This window comes from Sphaeramia orbicularis, chromosome 13 (assembly GCF_902148855.1).
Source record: "Sphaeramia orbicularis chromosome 13, fSphaOr1.1, whole genome shotgun sequence".
NCBI lineage: Eukaryota > Metazoa > Chordata > Actinopteri > Kurtiformes > Apogonidae > Sphaeramia > Sphaeramia orbicularis.
Window position 1 is genome coordinate 51,846,743 of NC_043969.1, and position 19,735 is coordinate 51,866,477.

The following is a 19,735-nucleotide window of genomic DNA, read 5'->3' on the forward strand; positions in this document are numbered from 1 at the left end:
TGTGTCTTTGCGTGTCCATTGTGTGTCTGTTGTGTGTCCGTTGTGTGTCCGTTGTGTGTCCGTTGTGTGTCTGTTATGTGTCTTTGCGTGTCCATTGTGTGTCTGTTGTGTGTCCGTTGTGTGTCCGTTGTGTGTCTGTTGTGTGTCTCAGGTGCTGTGCTCTACAGGCTGACTCAGAACAGCTGAAGCAGGCGTGGCTCGGTGCCGTTCAGGGCAGCATCGACCTGGCGTACAGAGAGAAGGACGAGGCCCCGCCCACTCAGGCAGTGTCCAATGCACACACACACGCACACACACAGTCTAATTAAAACATAAATGTATTAAACTGACTGAACTCTTCTAAAATCACTACTTGTGTGATTGTATTTCAGATTAAAGAGCCTGTCGTCACTCTGTGTCCTGGCCACGCCGCCCCCGCCCCCCCCACCCACAGAGCGCCAGCGCTGGGCGTGGCCCTGAGTGTCCCTGGGAACCATTGGTGCTGTGACTGTGGGGAGGAGGAGCCTCGATGGGCGTCGGTCAACCTGGGGGTCACTATGTGTATTGAATGCTCCGGCATCCACAGGTAAAGAGGAGGGGCTTAGCTGCCGGGGGGAGGGGCATTTAGGTCTTCATTAGGGCTGGGTCTCAGTAGGTGGACTTGAGTGTCCTGGTCAGTATCTGGTTTTTGAAGTAACTCGTTTTTAAAAGGGATTTTATTGTCCCTGTAATAAGCGCACAGGAACTAGCATTAGCATTAGCATTCATGGACTCCAGATCTGGGTCAGGACCGTGGTCAGGGGCACCAGCAGGAGACCGGACCTGTGTACCTGGGCTTTAAACACCACATCCTGAGTTCAGAAACCCAGATAAGCCTTCAAGTTTTAGAACCCTGGGTGGGACATGGATATTTGTCCAGAGCTCGACCTTTGACCTTTGTGTGTGAAGTAGTTGACACATGTCCGTTTGGGTCATGAAACAACAAAGGTGAACAAACAGGACACAAACACAGCACCGTCAGAAACACACACGTTTAGTCTGACAACCTTCATCTAGGACCAGATCTGGTATGAAGGAGAAGAAGACCACGAGTCCATCCTCCTCCTGAAGACTGTGGTTCTGGACTCTGTGGTTCTGGACTCTGTGGTTCTGCAGTGTGTATTATCTGTGTGTAGTACATTGTGTGTGTAATATGTGTGTGTAGTATATAGTGTGTACTGTGTGTGTATTATGTGTGTGGTCTGTGTGTGTAGTGCATAGTGTGTACTGTGTGTAGTAGTATGTCTGTGTGTGTGTAGTATATGGTGTGTACTGTGTGTGTAGTCCATAGTGTGTCCTGTGTGTGTATTATGTGTGTGCGTGTATTATGTGTGTGTACTGTGTGTAGTACTTAGTGTGTCCTGTGTGTCGTACTTAGTGTGTCCTGTGTGTAGTACTTAGTGTGTCCTGTGTGTGTGTGTGTTGCAGGAGTCTGGGCGTCCACGTGTCCAAGGTGCGCTCTCTGACTCTGGACTCGTGGGACTCTGAACAGATGAAGGTAAGAGCGCACACTCTACCTTCAGGGTTTGAAGCGCTGCCGAGCTCTAACTGATGCACAGATGCATTATGGGTAGGATGAACATCCCCTCTTCTGTTCTCGTGTCTTCACTTTAGCTGCTGTGTATTCTGGGAAATGACGTCATCAACCGTATCTATGAGGCGCGATGTTCGGAGGAAGGACACGTTAAACCTCAGCCCGACAGCCCACGGTAAAACACTCCCATGATGCACTGGGAACCCTGGGACCAGTAGAGTCTGAGTACAGGAGACCAGTTTTATCGGATGTTTCAGCTGAAGTCATGTGTTTGTTTTTGCTCAGTTCCATGTAAACCTTTGGTGTTCCACACACGTGTTTCATAAACTGGACAAATGTCAGGTGTTTGGAGAATCCGCTCCAGTAAAAGTAGGAGCTGTTTGTTTGAAAGTGAAGGTGACGACGGAGGAGGATGTTCTGTGTTTCAGAGCCCAGAAGGAGGCCTGGATCAAACAGAAGTATGTGGAGAAGAGCTTCACCAACAGAACCGGCCCACACGGATCCAGTAGGTCCACACCCCACAGAACCACACCCCACAGAACCACACCCCACAAAACCACACCCCACAGAACTGCACCCCACAGAACCACTTCAGGTCCACACCCCACAGAACCGCTTCAGTTAAACACCCCACAGAACCACTTCAGGTCCACACCCCACAGAACCACTTCAGTTAAACACCCCACAGAACCACATCCCACAGAACCACCTCAGGTCCACACCCCACAGAACCACTTCAGGTCCACACCCCACAGAACCGCTTCAGTTAAACACCCCACAGAACCACTTCAGGTCCACACCCCACAGAACCACCTCAGGTCCACACCCCACAGAACCACTTCAGGTCCACACCCCACAGAACCACTTCAGGTCCACACCCCACAGAACCACCTCAGGTCCACACCCCACAGAACCACTTCAGGTCCACACCCCACAGAACCACCTCAGGTCCACACCCCACAGAACCACCTCAGGTCCACACCCCACAGAACCGCTCCATTAAACTCATGTGTTTCCTGTTGAACAGACGTTCAAACTCAGCCGTCTGGTGTCACCACTGCACATGTGCGGGAGGTGGATTCCAGTGTCACATGTCGTCTATGGGACAGATCCACCCAATCAGATGCTTAGTTGTTCATTTGTCTGGTCCTTATCCTCTGCTTCTACTGTCACAGCTTCAGCTTCTGTGTATTTAATGGCAAATAGAAGCTGATTGGACGGTGAAGGAGATGATGCAGTTATAATATTAGTCACTGATAATGACTAATGTTAAATATAGTTGAAAATCACCTGTGTTTCGGTTTCAGAAAAACAGGACGTCATCTAAAGGTTGGGTTTGGGTTAACGGCTCTGTGAAAACCCACTCTTTTCTTCCTCTGTTTTGTTTCAGAGTCTACCAAAGAGGAGGCGGGGCTTTGTCTGTATCAGGCTGCGACGACAGGAGACCTGGTTGCCATGGCAGCGGCGCTGGCCCAGGGGGCGGAGGTCAACGGGAGCATAAGTACAGAGCAGGGTCGCACGGCGCTGATCGGCGCCGCCGTAGGGGTGAGGAGGGCGTTAAAGGGTGGGAGGAGTCAGGAAACAGCTGCAGCCGCTGCAGTCACAGCGCTGTCATTGGTCTGTGTCACCTACAGGGGTCACTGTTGGCCTGCGAGTTCCTCCTGCAAAACGGAGCCAACGTCAACCACAGAGACCAGAGAGGACAAGGAGCGCTGCACACTGCTGCCACCGCTGGACACACCGGGTAATGTTCCATCACACTAAGCACAGGGGCCAGGTGCAGTACTTTAGACTAAGCACAATTAAAAATCATTCATTTTTCATCTGTATTAATCATGATTCATTTTGCATAAACAAACAGACTCAAAAAAGATGGGAATATATATGCACTTAAATATATATGCACTTAATTATATATGCACTTAAATATATATGCACTTCAATATATACAGGGTGGGGAAGCAAAATGTACAATATTTTGAGGCAGGGATTGAAAGACAGTGTATGACCAATTAGTTTATTGAAAGTCATGAGAATTTATTTGTCACAAGAAAATGTACATAATAGAAAATGTTTTTATTCTATGTGTCCTCCTTCTTTCTCAATAACTGCCTTCACACGCTTCCTGAAACTTGCGCAAGTGTTCCTCAAATATTGGGGTGACAACTTCTCCCATTCTTCTTTAATAGTATCTTCCAGACTTTCTGGTAATAGTTTTACTCATAGTCATTCTCTTCTTTCCATTATAAACAGTCTTTATGGACACTCCAACTATTTTTGAAATCTCCTTTGGTGTGACGAGTGCATTCAGCAAATCACACACTCTTTGACGTTTGCTTTCCTGATTACTCATATGGGCAAAAGTTTCTGAAAAGGTATGGATAATAGTGTTAGGTATGATTATGACATCAATATGTGTTTGGGTTCAAAACAATTGACGTAGTGTCTGCTGAGAAAAAACAACTAAATGTTCATTGTACATTTTGCTTCCCCACCCTGTATGTGCTTAAATATATATATGCACTTGAATATATATGTATTCAAATATGTATGTACTTCAATATATATCTGCACTGAAATATATATGTACTTAAATATATATGCACTTAAATATATACAGCATCTGCACTGAAATATATGTACTTAAATATATGTGCACTTAAATATAGATGTACTTAAATATATATGCACTTAAATGTGTATGCACTTGAATATATATGGACTTTATATGGACTTAAATATATGCACTTAAATATAAATGTACTCAAATATATATGCACTTAAATATATACAGCATCTGCACTGAAATATATGTACTTAAATATATATGCACTTAAATATACATGTACTTAAATATATATCCGCTTAAATATATATGCACTTAAATATATACAGCATCTGCACTGAAATATATGTACTTAAATATATGTGCACTTAAATATATATGTATTTAAATATATACAGTATATCTGTTTAAATATGTATCCACTTCAATATAGATGTACTTAAATATATATGCACTTAAATGTGTATGCACTTGAATATATATGGACTTTATATGGACTTAAATATATGCACTTAAATATAAATGTACTCAAATATATATGCACTTAAATATAAATGTACTTAAATATATATACACTTAACGTGTTTGTCCTAGCTGGTTGACTCGTTAGCCATAGTGCTAACAGAATCCCAGACTAACGTCTGCTTGGTGTTAAGGTGGTATTTTAAGGTGGAAGTGCTCGGGTGAATCTTAAACTCCTTCCTTCAGAGTGTGTCTAATCCTTTGTGTGGATCGACTGTTCGGTCTGGTTTTTTCTCCTCATATTTCCATCCAGAGGGTTAGCATGCTGCTTCTGCTCTTCCACCTTTATGTTTTGGTTCTGCTGCCTGTCACGTGTGCGCTAACGCTAACTCTGCTGGGACAAACTGACCCAAATGTGTAGACAGCCCTCCTCCATAGGTTTTTGTTGAGTTTTATTTCATTTGACGGAGCTTTGATACAAATCTCATTTGGTCCAGACTTTGAGTTTTCAGTCTGATCCATACAAAACATTTTGAATAGTTCAGATCAATGAAGTTATAGAAGATGTTGTTCCCGATAAACGAAAGAAAAAGATAAACAACATGGTGACGTCAGAGACACAGGTGACCAGAGTCAGTTCAGTTTATGTTCAACCACTGTCACGTCCAGACATTAGTGTTTGGAGGTGAAGACCACGTAGAGGGGATAGTGGTGGTGTGTGTGAACTACAGCCATCACACAAACACACACCGCCTGCTGACTTCCACTGGGCATGTGCAGACAGGTGTGTCTGCTGCTGAAGAGAGGAGCCAATCAGTACGCTGTGGACGAGAGAGGACACGACCCACTGGCCATCGCCATGGAAACAGCCCACGCTGACATAGTTACACTGTGAGTTTTTGTCTTTGTGTTGTTTTCCTCTGGTTAGGGTTATGTCACAGTGACACACACACACACACACTCTCACACACACACACACACACACTAAACCTCGGTGAAACATGAGTTACAGTTAGGTGAGTTAGATTTGTGTTGCGTATTTGTGTAAATGTAGACTATATAATGCTGTATACAGGGTACTATAGACTATATAATGTCGTATGTATCTGTTTATTTATATGTTGCCGTACTTCCTGTGGTTGTTGGTTCGTAATGTTTCAGACTTCGGATGGCCAGGATGAATGAAGAGATGAGAGATTCAGAAGGAGTGTTTGGAGCTGTTGGTTAGTACACACACACACACACACACACACAGAACTAATTAATGAACTAATTAAAGCTGAACTGATATTCTTGAGCTCTGAAACATCGGCTTTGATTCTCTAACTGTGTCGAATCGACAGGAGATGACGAGACGTTTCAGGACATCATCCGTGACTTCAGCGACATGGCATCACATGATCCAGACAAACTGAGCAGACGGCAGTTCAACCGCAGAACGGAGGAGGAGGATGAAGAAGGAGGAGGAGGAGGATGAAGAAGGAGGAGGAGGAGGAGGATGAAGAAGGAGGAGGAGGAGGATGAGAGGGGAGGGAGGTAGAGGGATGAAGAGGGAGAGGAGGAGGAGGATGCAAGAGGGGGAGAGGAGAGGATGAAGAAGGAGGAGGAGGAGGAGGATGAGAAGGAGGAGGAGGATGAAGAAGAGGAGGAGGAGGATGAAGAGGGAGGAGGAGGAGGATGAAAGAAGGGGGAGGAGGAGGATGAAGAGGGAGGAGGAGGAGGATGAAGAGAGGAGGAGGAGGATGAAGAAGGAGGGAGAGAGGAGGATGAAGAGGGAGGAGGAGGAGGTATGAAGAGGGAGGAGGAGGAGGATGAAGAAGGAGGAGGAGGAGAAGAAGGAGGAGAGAGGAGGATGAAGAAGGAGGAGGAGGATGAAGAGGGAGGAGGAGGATGAAGAGGGAGGAGGAGGATGAAGAAGGAGGAGGAGGAGGAGGAAGAGGGAGGAGGAGGAGGAGGAAGAAGGAGGAGGAGGAGGTATGAAGAGGAGGAGGAGGAGGATGAAGAGGGAGGAGGAGGATGAAGAAGGAGGAGGAGGAGGATGAAGAAGGAGGAGGAGGAGGATGAAGAGGGAGGAGGAGGATGAAGAAGGAGGAGGAGGATGAAGAGGGAGGAGGAGGAGGATGAAGAAGGAGGAGGAGGATGAAGAAGGAGGAGGAGGATGGATGGATGGATGGATGGAGGAGGAGGATCAAGAGGGGAGGAGGAGAGTAAATGAGAGGAAGAGAAGGTAGGAGCAGGACAGATGGACAGATGGACAGATGGACAGACAGCAGAGTTGAAAAAGTCGCCCAATCATGGGAAGGACCTGTAACGACCTCTGACCTCTAAGATCTTTAGGGTTCAGTCAAGTCCTGCTTAAAAACACGTCCTATGACACTGCGTTTCCATAGTAACGGTGTTCCATAGTTACTGAACCTGCCCCTGAATATGAATATATCACAGATATGGTTTATTAAACCTGGGTTTATATATTATATAACAGAACACAGTTAGAGCCTTTTATGTTTAGTTGTTTCTCCAGTTGAATTGGATGTTTTTTCTTTAGTTACATTTATTTTCTGTTCTTAAAGGGACATAACCTGCTGCTGTCATTGTACTAAAAGTATTATTTTAAGGGGTTTTAGCCACTTTACTTTAGTCTAATATTCTGGTAAAACCAGATTTAATCCAGGACTCTGTTCAGTGACATTAAAGTTGAGGGTCAGATCATTGTCATAATGTTTGGGTTTTACGACCGTTCTTCTTGGTTTGTGTCTGTGGAGACGTCTGTTACCATCGTACGAGTATGAGATGCCTTTAAAACACCACGTAGTTTGTTTCAACCGTCGGCAGCTAGTGAGCCACGTCTGTAAAAAGGGTCGGTGCATCCTGAGGCAGAAGAACCAACTGTGGAGACTGAAACAGTGGTGTTCAAAGGGTTAATGGTGTCTGTAACAGCCCTGTACAACCAACCAGTAATAATAAAGAAAGAAAGAAATCACATGACTCCTGTGGGCGTGGCTTTGAAATCACCGCCAGGTCAATGTCAGCGCTCAGAATTTTATCAAAACACAAGGTTTCAGTTTAGTATTTTATTATTTGAAGAACAAATGAGCAGTGAACAGTGCAGATGACAGAATTCAACTGTAAAGGTCTGTTATTGTTATTATTATTATTATTGTTATTATATATTATTATTATTATTGTTATAATAATAATAATTATTATTATTATTATTATCTTCTGTTGTTTTCCCAAATGAATGTCACATTGTGTCCAGATTGAAAAACGCTCCGAAGAGACAAGTCAACATCACCTCCACTGTTTCTGTCACTTTAAGGTTTTGCTCAGTTTTTTGCCTCATTTCTGCTGCTTTTTTTGCCCCATTTGACACTCATCTTTACCAAATTTTTAGCCCATTTTTCCCCCATTATGCTCTATTTTTAACAAGTTGTTGGCCTAATTTTTGCCCCTTTTTACCAATTTTTTTTTTTTTACACCATTTTTAAAACCAAATTTTTACTCTATTTTGCCCAATTTTTTACTGTTCTGGACTGTGGTTCTGGTCTGGACGGTAGACACAACCACTGCTCTGAAATGCCTTCAATTTCTATGTAAAGATTGAACATGAGGGGTCCCCAGGATGGTGTTTAAAAATAACCATTAAGAGGCTCTGCGCTTCTACCTGCACTTTTACTGTTTATTATGACTTTGATTAATGTTAGGGATGTGCAAAGAAATAAATAAAAATAATTTTACAACAATAAAGTCAAATACAAAAAGAGTCATAACTTTACATGATTAAAGTCATCACATTTCAAGATGAAAGCCATAATGTTAGAAGAACAAACATCGTAATTTAAAAACAGGCGGGAAAAATATCCTGATTTCTAGAATACAGTCGTACCCACTGGTCTGATAATGTCGAACTGGAACATTCTGGGAGGTTCTACTGTCATTTGGGGGTTACGCACAAAGGACAAATACTGAGCCTATTACCCCCACCCACCAAATACTGAGCCTATTAGCCCCGCCTACCATCAACACATTAGCATTAGTTGTCCACTCCAACAGATGTGTAAGTTGATGCTTCACTTGTTGCAGTCGCTGTAACTGGAAACTCATCAACAAGGATTAAGATTTATAAAATATGACAGTTTATCAAACTTGTGAATTTATTTTCAAAATATTTCAACTTTAATCTCATAAAATACAAACACTTTTGTTAAATTCTGATTTTTTTTAAACTAAAACTTTGTTTTCATAATATATGACTCTTTGTATTTGCCTTTATTCTCCTAAATTATGAGTTTTATCTTGATATTTAGCTCCGCCAAGGAGTTCTGTTTTTGCCGGCGTTGGTTTGTCTGCCTTGTGGCACATAACTCAAAAAGTTATGGACGGATTGGATGAAAATTTCAGGAAATGTTGATACTGGCAGAAGGAACAAATGATTAAATTTTGGTGGTGATCAGGGGGGAGTGCTTTTTCTAGTTTACAACTTTATTCTCATAGTGACTGGGGTTTTATTTTCTTATGCGACCCTAACTACACCTCTTGATGATTGATATTTGTATACATTGTTTACTCGATCAACTAATTTTATCAATGATGCTGGTTGCTTGCTAGCTAGCGCAGATGTTAGCAAACTCACTAGTAATCCTGGTTGTTTGTTTCCCGTAGGTGTGTGTTTGTTTCATTTACTAGGTCACCCTTTTGCCTCAGGAGTGGTGTTTTTATTACTAAACCAGAATTAAACTGGAAAAGCACCTCGGAGAGCGCAGACCTCTGCCAAGGCAGATAAGTGCCCCCCCCCATCACCACAAAATTTAATCATTTGTTCCTTGTGCCAGTATCAACATTTCCTGAAATTTTCATCCAATCCATCCATAACTTTTTGAGTTATCTTGCACAGGAACAGACAGACAGACAGACAAACCAACACCGGCAAAAACAGAACATCCTTGGCGGAGGTAATCAGTTAAATCTAGTTTTCATCAGATATTTGCAGTTCAGTATTGAACCCATGCTTAGAAGGATTAACTTCACTGAAAACAAATGCAATGGTCGGAGGGGGGCGAGGTTAGGGGTGGGTTTTACCACAGTCAATATGGTATGTCCAAACTGTAGGGGCGCTCCATAGAGAAAAATGATACAAAAACAGTGAGGAAGAACCAGAACGGTCCAAACTTACATCGTTCCTCTTTAAGGTTCAGTATGAATGGTATCACAGTACAGACCTGGTTAAACCACACATGCACTTTCGAATGCACTGCTCAGAACATTCTAAACAGTCCTGCTGTTCATTCCACAACCTTCATTCCCAGTTCTGTGTTTTTCACTCAGCATCACCAACACTGACCTCAGTGTTTCCTGTCTTTCATGGGTCTTCATATGTGTCTGAACGTGGCTTTTTTGCTAAAGCGTTTGTTACCAAACTGAACAACAGAACGGTTTCTCCCCCGTGTGAACTCGACGGTGGTATCTAAAGTTGACTTATCTGCAAATCTTTTCCCACACACTGAACAACCAAAGAGTTTCTCTCCTGTGTGAGTTGCCATATGCCTCCTGTAATTACATTTTTGGCTGAAACATTTCTTACAGACCGAGCAGCTGTAGGGTTTCTCTCCTGTGTGGACTCGACTGTGAACGTCTAAGATAGATTTTCGAGCGAATACTGCGTCGCATACTTTACAGTAAAATGGTTTCTCTCCTGTGTGTCCTCTACTGTGATAACGTAACTCTGACTTTTGAGAAAAGCTTTTTACCACATACTGAACATCCAAAGTGTTTCTGTCCTTTGTGAGCTGCCATATGTGTCCTAAAGTTACCTATTTGCTGAAACATATTGTTACAATCCAAACATCTGAGGGTTTCTCCTGTGTGGATTCTCATGTGAATATCTAGCTTGACTTTGAGTAAACTCGTATTACAATGGAACAACCAAATGGTTTCTCTCCCGTTTGAGTTCTCATGTGTCTTTTCAAATTGGACCACTGACTAAATGTTTTCCCACATCAGAGCAGTGATGTGGTTTCATTTTCCCTCCCTCTTCTCTTCCATCAGGTCATTATTTCTATGTTACTGTCTGTGTCAACTACATTCACAGGTTCGGGTTCCGTGGGTCCAGGCGAACGGCTGGCCTGAAGGTTTGGTGTTGTTGGGTGGACTCGGGTCCACTGCTCTGGGTCCAGTCTTCGCTGTCCTCGGTGTCCTCAGATTCCTCAGTGTGTTCATCAGGATGTGGATGGAAGATGGAGGCTGGTTCTGATCCGTCTGGACCCTCTCGGTTCTGCTCAGTCTGTCTTCGATGGAGCTGTGACGACTGAGGTTGGTCTTCATCATCCTCACTCTTCACTAGGAACTGGGTCGAATCCACCTCTGTCAGAACCTCCTGATTGGTCCACAGTTCCTCCTCTTTGATGTTGAGAAGTTCTGGTTCCTCCTGGCCCGATTGGAGGTCCGGTTCTGCTGCTCAGGGGGAACCAGCTTCTTTTACCACTGACATCTGCAGAACAATAACAAACAATCGAACCATTAAACCACAACAACCCCCCATCCGCCAGACCGGAACCAGCTGGGCTGCATGTTCTGAATATACTGAACCAGTACCAACGGACTGCATGGTCTAAATATACCGGACCGGTACCAACTGGACTGTATGGTCCTAAACATACTGACCAGAACCAACAACAACCAGTGATGCAATGTTCACTGTTACCGTGGAAACACTGGGACCCCAGACTAGATTTCCCATGATTTTAAACTGCCCCTGAAACGGGTCTGAGCTGCATCAGCCCTGGAACCAACACGGTCCACATCTCCACCTCCTCCTCCTCCTCCTGACCCAGACTGAGGACATCTGGGTGTTTTCTCCACTGCTCATCTGCAAAACACTGGAATAAATGTTCTGATTGTGGAAGTCTTCTAGCCTTTATTAACCCTTTCATGCATGAATTATGACAACCTTAATCAAGATTTTTTTTTTTTCCTGAGTGTTTTTTTTTTCTCTTTAGGCATGAAAAAAACAATGCCATTGAAAAAAAAAAATCAATCTATTTTTCATGGATTTGCAAAAATGTCCACTCAGCTGGACACCATACGTTTAATTTTTTAAGCAAAGAGAAACATGTATTTAAAACTCATCATTAGAAAGTCATATACTGTTGTGAAAACTATTAAATAAAAACATTTTTAATGCCACTAATCTGTTTCTCACAGTTTATCATATTCTAATACTAGTTATTACTCATTTCATGAAGATAATATCCTCCTGAGACCAGGAAATTGACAGTTGTCTTGATTGGAAACTGCATAATGCAACAGTTTTTTAAGATACATTTTAAAATCATTTTTATTGATTGATTGATTTTTTTTTTTATGGAATGTTCTTTGCAATGGACAGTATGTAAGTTAAACTGTCAAACTTTTGGTCCCCTATAGAGGACAAAGTGCATTGCTGGGTCTCAGGAGGATAGCAACAAAACAAAAAAAATTGTTTCAGAAAACTGTTAATTACAGTCTGATAACAATAGCAGTTGATTTACACTCAGGACATGTTTGTGCAGATCAGGTTTATCTAGAACAGCAAAGTTACAGTAATGGTCTGAATGTCAGAGTTTGGATGATGCATGAGCGCCCACTACGTTGACTGATATGGAACTAAAGCAACAAAAATCCATGAATATACAAGAAAACAGCTGGAGAAGAACTGTCCACTGGAGTGACCACTATGAGTGAAAGGGTTAAACTAGGGACCAGGTCGGACTTTCAAAGCCACAGTTGATCGATGTCCGGAACATTCTCTCGTCTTTAGTTTTAAATAAAACCAGATTTACAGCTGAACCTTTCACTTAAAACCTCCTTGGTTCCATTTAAAGACGGTCTGGGACGGTTCCTGAACGCGTCCATGTGGGTCCGGGTTCAGGACTCGGCCCATTCCGGGTCTCGGTACCAGCGGGTCGGACCTACGGAACCGAGCTTCCCCTTCATTTTCCTGTTTGAAGTGCTGTGATGCGTTCACGGACTTTACCTGATCGTGAAGGAGCGGGCAGCAGAACCCGTACGTCCACTTCATGGATCCGTGTTTGTCTCAAATGTGGTCTTTAGTTTTGGACTCTTTGGTGTTTCAGCGCAGTTCAGCTTCAGCTTCACCAACTAACCCTCCATTCACAGTAAAAGTCAAAGGAGCCGCTGGTCCAGCACCGGAAAACTGCTCTGAGTGTTTCAGTCCGGTTCAGGTCCTTCAACCGAGGACAGAGGCGCACTGCTGCCCCAGCGGCCGGGAGGGGTAGACAGGTTCCACTGTGTGGTCCTGATGTGGACTAAAGGGACCCCCCCCCTTGGAGGACCATAAACCTCCAGCCCCCCCTCAACCCCCACAACACTGTATCAGTGGTTCAATTAGAACTTTTATTGACAGAAACATCAATATTGTATCATACTTTTTGCTTTCCTTGAACAATTTTTTGTTCAAATTAAAAATAACGTAGATTTGTGTTTGAATAATATAAATAAAGTCACCCAGACTGCTCCGAGACAATATTTATACAAATAAAAATAGGAAATGTCCAATCACCAGGACAGTAGATTGGTTAGTGTCAGTCCATAAAATGAGTTCAGGGTGCTCCAACCATCAACATTAGTTCCACCTGATACATGTTCCAACCTGAAGAACAAAAAAAAAAAACCAAAACACCCAGGACTGATCCCATGACCCCCCTGGAAAGACCCACACACCCACAGTTTGAGAACCACTGGTCTGTTCCAGGTTCAGTCCTGTTACCGTCAGGTGTCTTTGTGTTTGTTGGTCAGTAAAAGAGAGAAACTATTGAAAGGCTGTTTGATTTCCCCACAGTTCAATGTACGTGTGTATGTGTGTGTGTGTAATGATGCTACTGCCCAAACCTGCTCATCTTTCAGAACAGTTGGATTCATTAACACACATGTGATCTGGATCAATCCACTGGTTGAAGCGCTTTAGTTGAATCATTTCACAGTTACAGTGTTTACCGTCACATCACCAGCTCTAGTTCCTGGATGTGTGAGTTTTACTGAACGTCACCAACACTTGAACTCAGCGTTCTTGGCTCATGTGGGTTTTCAGGTGATTCTGGACGTAACATTTCGACTAAAACACTTTTTACAAACGGAACATTTGAAGGGTTTTTTCTCCTGTGTGGATTCTCATGTGAACACTTAAGCTTGACTTCCGGGTAAACTTTGTACCGCCATTCCGAACAGTCAAATGGTTCTCTCCTGTGTGAGTTGCCATATGCATCCTGCACGCACCATAATATCTAAAGCTCGCCCACAAATGGAACATATGAAGGGCTTTTCTCCTGTGTGGACTCTCATGTGAATATCTAAGCTCGACTTCAGATTAAACCTTGTGCCACATTCTGAACAACCAAATGGTTTTCTCTCCGGTGTGGAGTCTCATGTGACCAGCTAACGTTGACTTATGGGTAAATCTTTTACCGCAGACTGAACAACTGAATGGTTTCTCTCCTGTGTGAGTTCTCATGTGGGTTTTTTAAATTGGATCTCCTGGCGAATGCTTTCCCCGCACTCAGAGCAGTAGCGTGGTTTCCTTTGACCTCCGACCCCTCTGACAGTGAGGTCAGGGTTTGTCATGTGACTGTGCGTGTTTGTGTCTTGTGTATCGACTACACATGGACCGTGGTGAGTCCTGTTGGTCTTCTGAGATGACCTTGTAACTCGTGTAGAGGATGCGAACGCCAGTCCTCCTGCCGCGTCCACGTCCAGAGGACACCTGTCAAAGCTTCTTCTGCTCTTGGACTGGGACGCTGAATGTGTCTGCGTTTGTGGCAGTCGTACTGTTTTCATCCTGAACGTGTATTCTGTCCACATCTGGTTCTGATCCTCCATCTGGATCCTGTTTGTTCTCCTCAGTTGGTCTTTGATGAAGCGGTGACGGCTCAGGTTTCTCTTCATCATCTTCATCACTCTTCAGAGGGAACTCGATGATATCGGCCTCGTTCGGGTCCTGAACCGGCGCTGCCTCCTGATTGGTCCACGGTTCCTCTTCTTCCTCTTTAATCTCTTTAATGTGCAGAAGCTCTGGTTTATCTTGGTCGACATTTGGGTTGTGAGCCTGTTGTTCTTCTTTAATCATCAACAGCTTCTGGACATATGCAGGATGATCTAAAACAGACAGAAACCACCATTCATAGCATCTGTTTATTCACCTCTCATTATTTATATCAACCATTGAACCCAAGAAACACTCCGACCAGGTTCCACTGTAGACCAGGACTGTCCGTCTCATGTTAGTTCAGTTCCACATTCAGTCCAATATGATCTGAAGTGGGCCGGACCAGGAAAAGAACAGAAGAACAGCCTGGAAATACTGACATTTCACAATGCTTCAACTTGATTTTAGTACAAAAAGTAGAATTAAATTATGAAAATGTTAAAATGTCTACATTTACATGGATTCCATTTGCAAAAATAATGAATAACCTGAACAACCAGAAAACTTTAAGAAAAATAAGTGGAATTTTAATAATATTCTGTCTAAGTTTATCATTTATCCAGATAACAGTGGGTCTACAAAAGCACTAAACCTTTAGTAACGGCAGAATATTGGTCCAGTTTGGTTTGGAATGTGTCATTATTTATAGTTTATTTACTGGCCGGACCCACTGGTGATTAAACTGGGTGAAACTGAGTTTGACAACCTTGAGTGTGAATGTTTTCAGTACATTTTACACATTCATCCTGCAGTCGGATTGGACTCTGTGGTGCTGGTTTTGGCCCCTGGACCATATGTTTGACACCTCTACTCTGGAACACTGATGGTGAAAGTGTCAGCGATTAAAACACAACCAAACCCAACCTGTCCAACACATGCCCAGTTTGACCACATTCATCCAGTCGACTCCATACGTCTGAGATGGATCAGTCAAGAGACGGATCTTTAAAGACTAGAAACGATTATTGGTTCCAGGTTTTAGAACCGATGAAGAAAACCAAGCAAAAGAACTGATGTAAATAATAAATATGTACATATCATCAGTGAAGGGTTTAAAAAGTGTCACTGAGCGACAGGAACACCAGCAGCTGTTTGGAACAGGCCTCAGCTGAACCAGGACCAGGACCAGGTTGGTTTGGGTTGGAGCTCAGCTGTTTCTGCACCAGAGACTCTGAACCCAGTCCACGTCCGTCAAAGACCAGAACCTTCACAGCTCTGGTCCAGATGTTCCAACTTTTAGTCCAAAGACAACAGATCCTAGATTTCCTTTCATACAGTCTGTGATTTAAGGCTTTTACCTGAAACTTGGCGTCAACTGGATCAGCTGATCTGGATCCTGATTGAACTCCTGGGTCCTCCTGCTCCTCTTTAATGGGGGGCGGATCTGGGTCCTGGTCCAGACTGGGATCCTCCTCTTTAACCATCATCAGCTGGATGTCTGTAAGACACACACACACATAAATACACACTTCTCTGTGTCATGGTGTCGATAACAGTTCATGTCTTTGAACCTGTTTGACTCCTGATGAAACTGAAAAATCCTGTCAAATATAAATGATATTTATTTGATTTTTATTTAACCAGGGAAAAAAAACTCGTTGACATTAAAAATCTTTTTTCCAGTGTCGTGGCTCAAGATAGCGACAGCAGAAGTTACACTAAACAGAATCACATTCACACTAAACATATACAAAATAACACATGAAAAGTCTGTTTTAAAACCAGACATCAAACACTGAACTAAGAACGTTCGTATAAACACCATCAATAATTTAAAAGTAGAACAAAAGTGTTCCTTAAAAGCATCTGAAAGCAGAACCTGGTTCAGGTCTAAAAACATCCACATTTATCTGTTTCTCATTGATTTAGAAGAATTTACAGGATTTACAGGCTGATGAACTTAACCTCAGCAGAACAGAGTGTGTGTGTTTCTGTTGTAAAATGTACAGAATAAATAAACCTTTACTAACCTTCCTGCCTCAAAGAACACACACACACACACACACACACACACACACACACACACACACACCACACACACTACTGGTCCACTGTCTCCTGTTCTTTACCGTCTTCTCTGAGGGGCTAGCTTAGCTTAGCTTTAGCTTTAGCCGCAGTGACAGGATCCAAACCCGCAGGAAGTTGAATGACTCCGCCGTCAAACCGAACCGGAGGGTCCAAAACCCCGCTGCACCCGAACCCATACTGGGCTTTGGACCGGGTCCTGGTCTGCAGAAAACTTTTCCAGGTTCGTAAGAGTGACCACAGACCAGTCAGTACGGTGGCCAGGAAGGGTCAAAGGAGTCCGCGTCTGGTCCGTCCGCGGTGCCACTGCTGCCCCAGCGGCCTGGAGGAGCAGCTCCGGTACCGCAGTGTGGTTCTGAGTCCGGGTTAGGGTAGGGTTGGATTATTCTTTACTGTTTAGTTTTATTTTTGACTTTTTTTTCTCCGATTCAGTTTGTTTGAATTAGTTTTTACAGCAGGTTTGATAGTTTTTATTAGTTTTTTTTCTAAATGCTTTTTTTTTTTTTTTTTTGTATAATGAACAGAAATGACCAAAATAATGAATAAAACTGACTAATATTATGAACCAAAATGACCAAATAATGAATAAAACTGACTAATATTATGAACAAAAATGACCAAAATAATGAATAAAACTGAATAATATTATGAACAAAATGACCAAAATAATGAATAAAACTGACTAATATTATGAACAAAAATGACCAAAATAATGAATAAAACTGACTAAAATTATGAACAAAAATGACCAAAATAATGTATAAATATGACCAAAATAATGAATAAAACTTTTTTTTTTTTTTTTATACAGTTTTAGTTTTTTCATATCTTTCATCTTCCTCTCCATCATATTCACATAAGTCCCAGACAGGACTCTGTTGCTTTAGTCTCCATGTTTCCAGGTAGACTTTGGAACAGACAGACGACTGTAAAGGACAAATGACCAGAACTGTGGGACCGTGAAGTGCAGTATGGGTGCTGCCAGCGTTCATTGCTTGAGCGAAATAAATTGATATCATATTGATCTGACATTAACAAAGATGGAAACAAAGGGAATTTAATCCAAAATTTGTGTAGGTTTTAGTTAGTTTTGTAAGAACACAAAACAGTTTCAGTTTGTTACCGTTTTTTCTTTTAATTATAGTTTTTATTTATTTCTGTTAATGAAAATGTTTTCTTTTTTTTTTTCAATTCCAGTTTTCATCATTTCATTAGTTTTCGTTAACGATAATAACTTTTGTCCTGATGTGGATCTGCCAGTCCTGGACTCAGGTTCTATGGTGACTGCCTGTTCATATGGACTTCAGTACAGTTAATGGTCTGTTCCACATATTAGCAAATCAACAAGTCTGTATTTCTGGTAAGACCTCACCCCCACCCCCAGGGGGCCCACCCCACAGTTTGACCAACACTGAGATAAGATAATAAGATAAGATATACTATATTGATCTCCCAAAGAGGAAAGGAGGAAAGTCAAATGTCCAGCAGCACAAGACGATAAAAAATCCAATCCAACAGAATGTCCAACCAAAGGTTTTCCCACGTTCAGTGCAGTCATGTGGTTTCCTTCTGACACTGAGGTCATGGGTTTTCATGTCACTGGTGTCAGTGCTTCCTGTATCAAGTACACATGAGTGGGACGTGTTTTATTTAAATTCTGAGAAAAGCATCTCACTCATGTAGAAGAACCAACCAGTCCATGTCCTCTAGAGTCACATGTCCAGAGGATAGTGTCTGTCAAAGCTTCTTCTCTTCTTGGACTTGGATGTGGACCTCCTGGTTGTGGACCTCCTGGTTGTGGACCTCCTGGATGTGGACCTCCTGGATCTGGACCTCCTGGTTGTGGACATCCTGGATGTGGACCTCCTGGATGTGGGTCGGCTCTTGTTGGACTTGGATGTGGATGTGGAGCATCCAAAACCTTTTGTCGACCGTTTCCCTTTTGAGCTAAACTCTGCTCAAGGACATTACTGCCCCCTACAGGATGAATATGATTGACAGCTGTATGGTCCGCCCCCTACAGGATGAATATGATTGACAGCTGTATGGTCCGCCCCCTACAGGATGAATATGATTGACAGATGTATGGTCCGTCCCCTACAGGATGAATATGATTGACAGCTGTATGGTCCGCCCCCTACAGGATGAATATGATTGACAGATGTATGGTCCGCCCCCTACAGGATGAATATGATTGACAGATGTATGGTCCGCCCCCTACAGGATGAATATGAATGACAGCTGTATGGTCCGCCCCCTACAGGATGAATATGATTGACAGATGTATGGTCCGCCCCCTACAGGATGAATATGATTGACAGATGTATGGTCCGTCCCCTACAGGATGAATATGATTGACAGATGTATGGTCCGCCCCCCTACAGGATGAATATGAATGACAGCTGTATGGTCCGCCCCCTACAGGATGAATATGATTGACAGATGTATGGTCCGCCCCCTACAGGATGAATATGATTGACAGATGTATGGTCCATCCTCAGTTTGTCCACAGAAACATTTAACAAAGTCCAACATGTCGCCTGCTGAAGGTGGACTGGGTTGTGTTTCTGTGGTTTTGGATTCTGTTGTTGTTTTGTTTTGTTGGTTGTGTTTTTCGTGTTTGTTGCTGTGTTGTTGTGTTTTGTTTGTTGTGTTGTTGTGTTTTGCAGCTGTTTGTGGCTCTTTTCTGACTCATGAACCCTTCAGTCATGTCTTTTTTGACTCCACCTGCTGGTTTGTGCTGTTTTGTTGCATTGTTGTTGTTGTTGTTAATTGGTTGTGTGCTATTATTTTGTTATGTTTTGTTTGTTGTGTTTTTTGTTGTTTACTTTGTTGTGTTTTGTTTGTTGTGTTGGTTGTTGTGTTGTTTATTGCTTTGCTTGTTGTTTATTGGTTTGTTTGTTGTTTTGTCATTTGTGTTTTTTTGTTTTATTTTGTTGTGTGCTGTTTTTTGTTTTGTCTTTTGTTGTTTATTTTACTGTGTTTTAGTTTTTGTGTTTGTTTATTTTTAAATTATTTTGTTATGTTTGTTTATTGGTTTTGTTTTTATTTTGCTGTGTTTGTTGTTTTGTTTGTTGTGTTTGCATCTGTGACTTTTTTTTTCCTTATTTTCAGAACTTGAAGGGTCCGTTTTTTTCTTCTTTCTCTGGTTTTA

At 42.6% G+C, this 19,735-nt stretch overlaps 1 protein-coding gene across 1 annotated transcript in view; it reads left to right on the forward strand.

The window, feature by feature from the left end:
* Positions 1-6,099, forward strand: part of LOC115432054 (arf-GAP with coiled-coil, ANK repeat and PH domain-containing protein 3) — a 15,914-nt gene extending 9,815 nt beyond the window's left edge. Inside the window, 10 exon segments of the mRNA XM_030152830.1 lie at positions 152-263; positions 372-565; positions 1,447-1,516; positions 1,633-1,727; positions 1,981-2,057; positions 2,943-3,097; positions 3,187-3,296; positions 5,361-5,471; positions 5,742-5,803; positions 5,924-6,099. Of these exon segments, the coding sequence (XP_030008690.1) occupies positions 152-263; positions 372-565; positions 1,447-1,516; positions 1,633-1,727; positions 1,981-2,057; positions 2,943-3,097; positions 3,187-3,296; positions 5,361-5,471; positions 5,742-5,803; positions 5,924-6,057 (1,120 nt within the window). The 3' untranslated portion in view covers positions 6,058-6,099.
* The last annotated feature ends 13,636 nt before the right edge of the window (positions 6,100-19,735 follow it).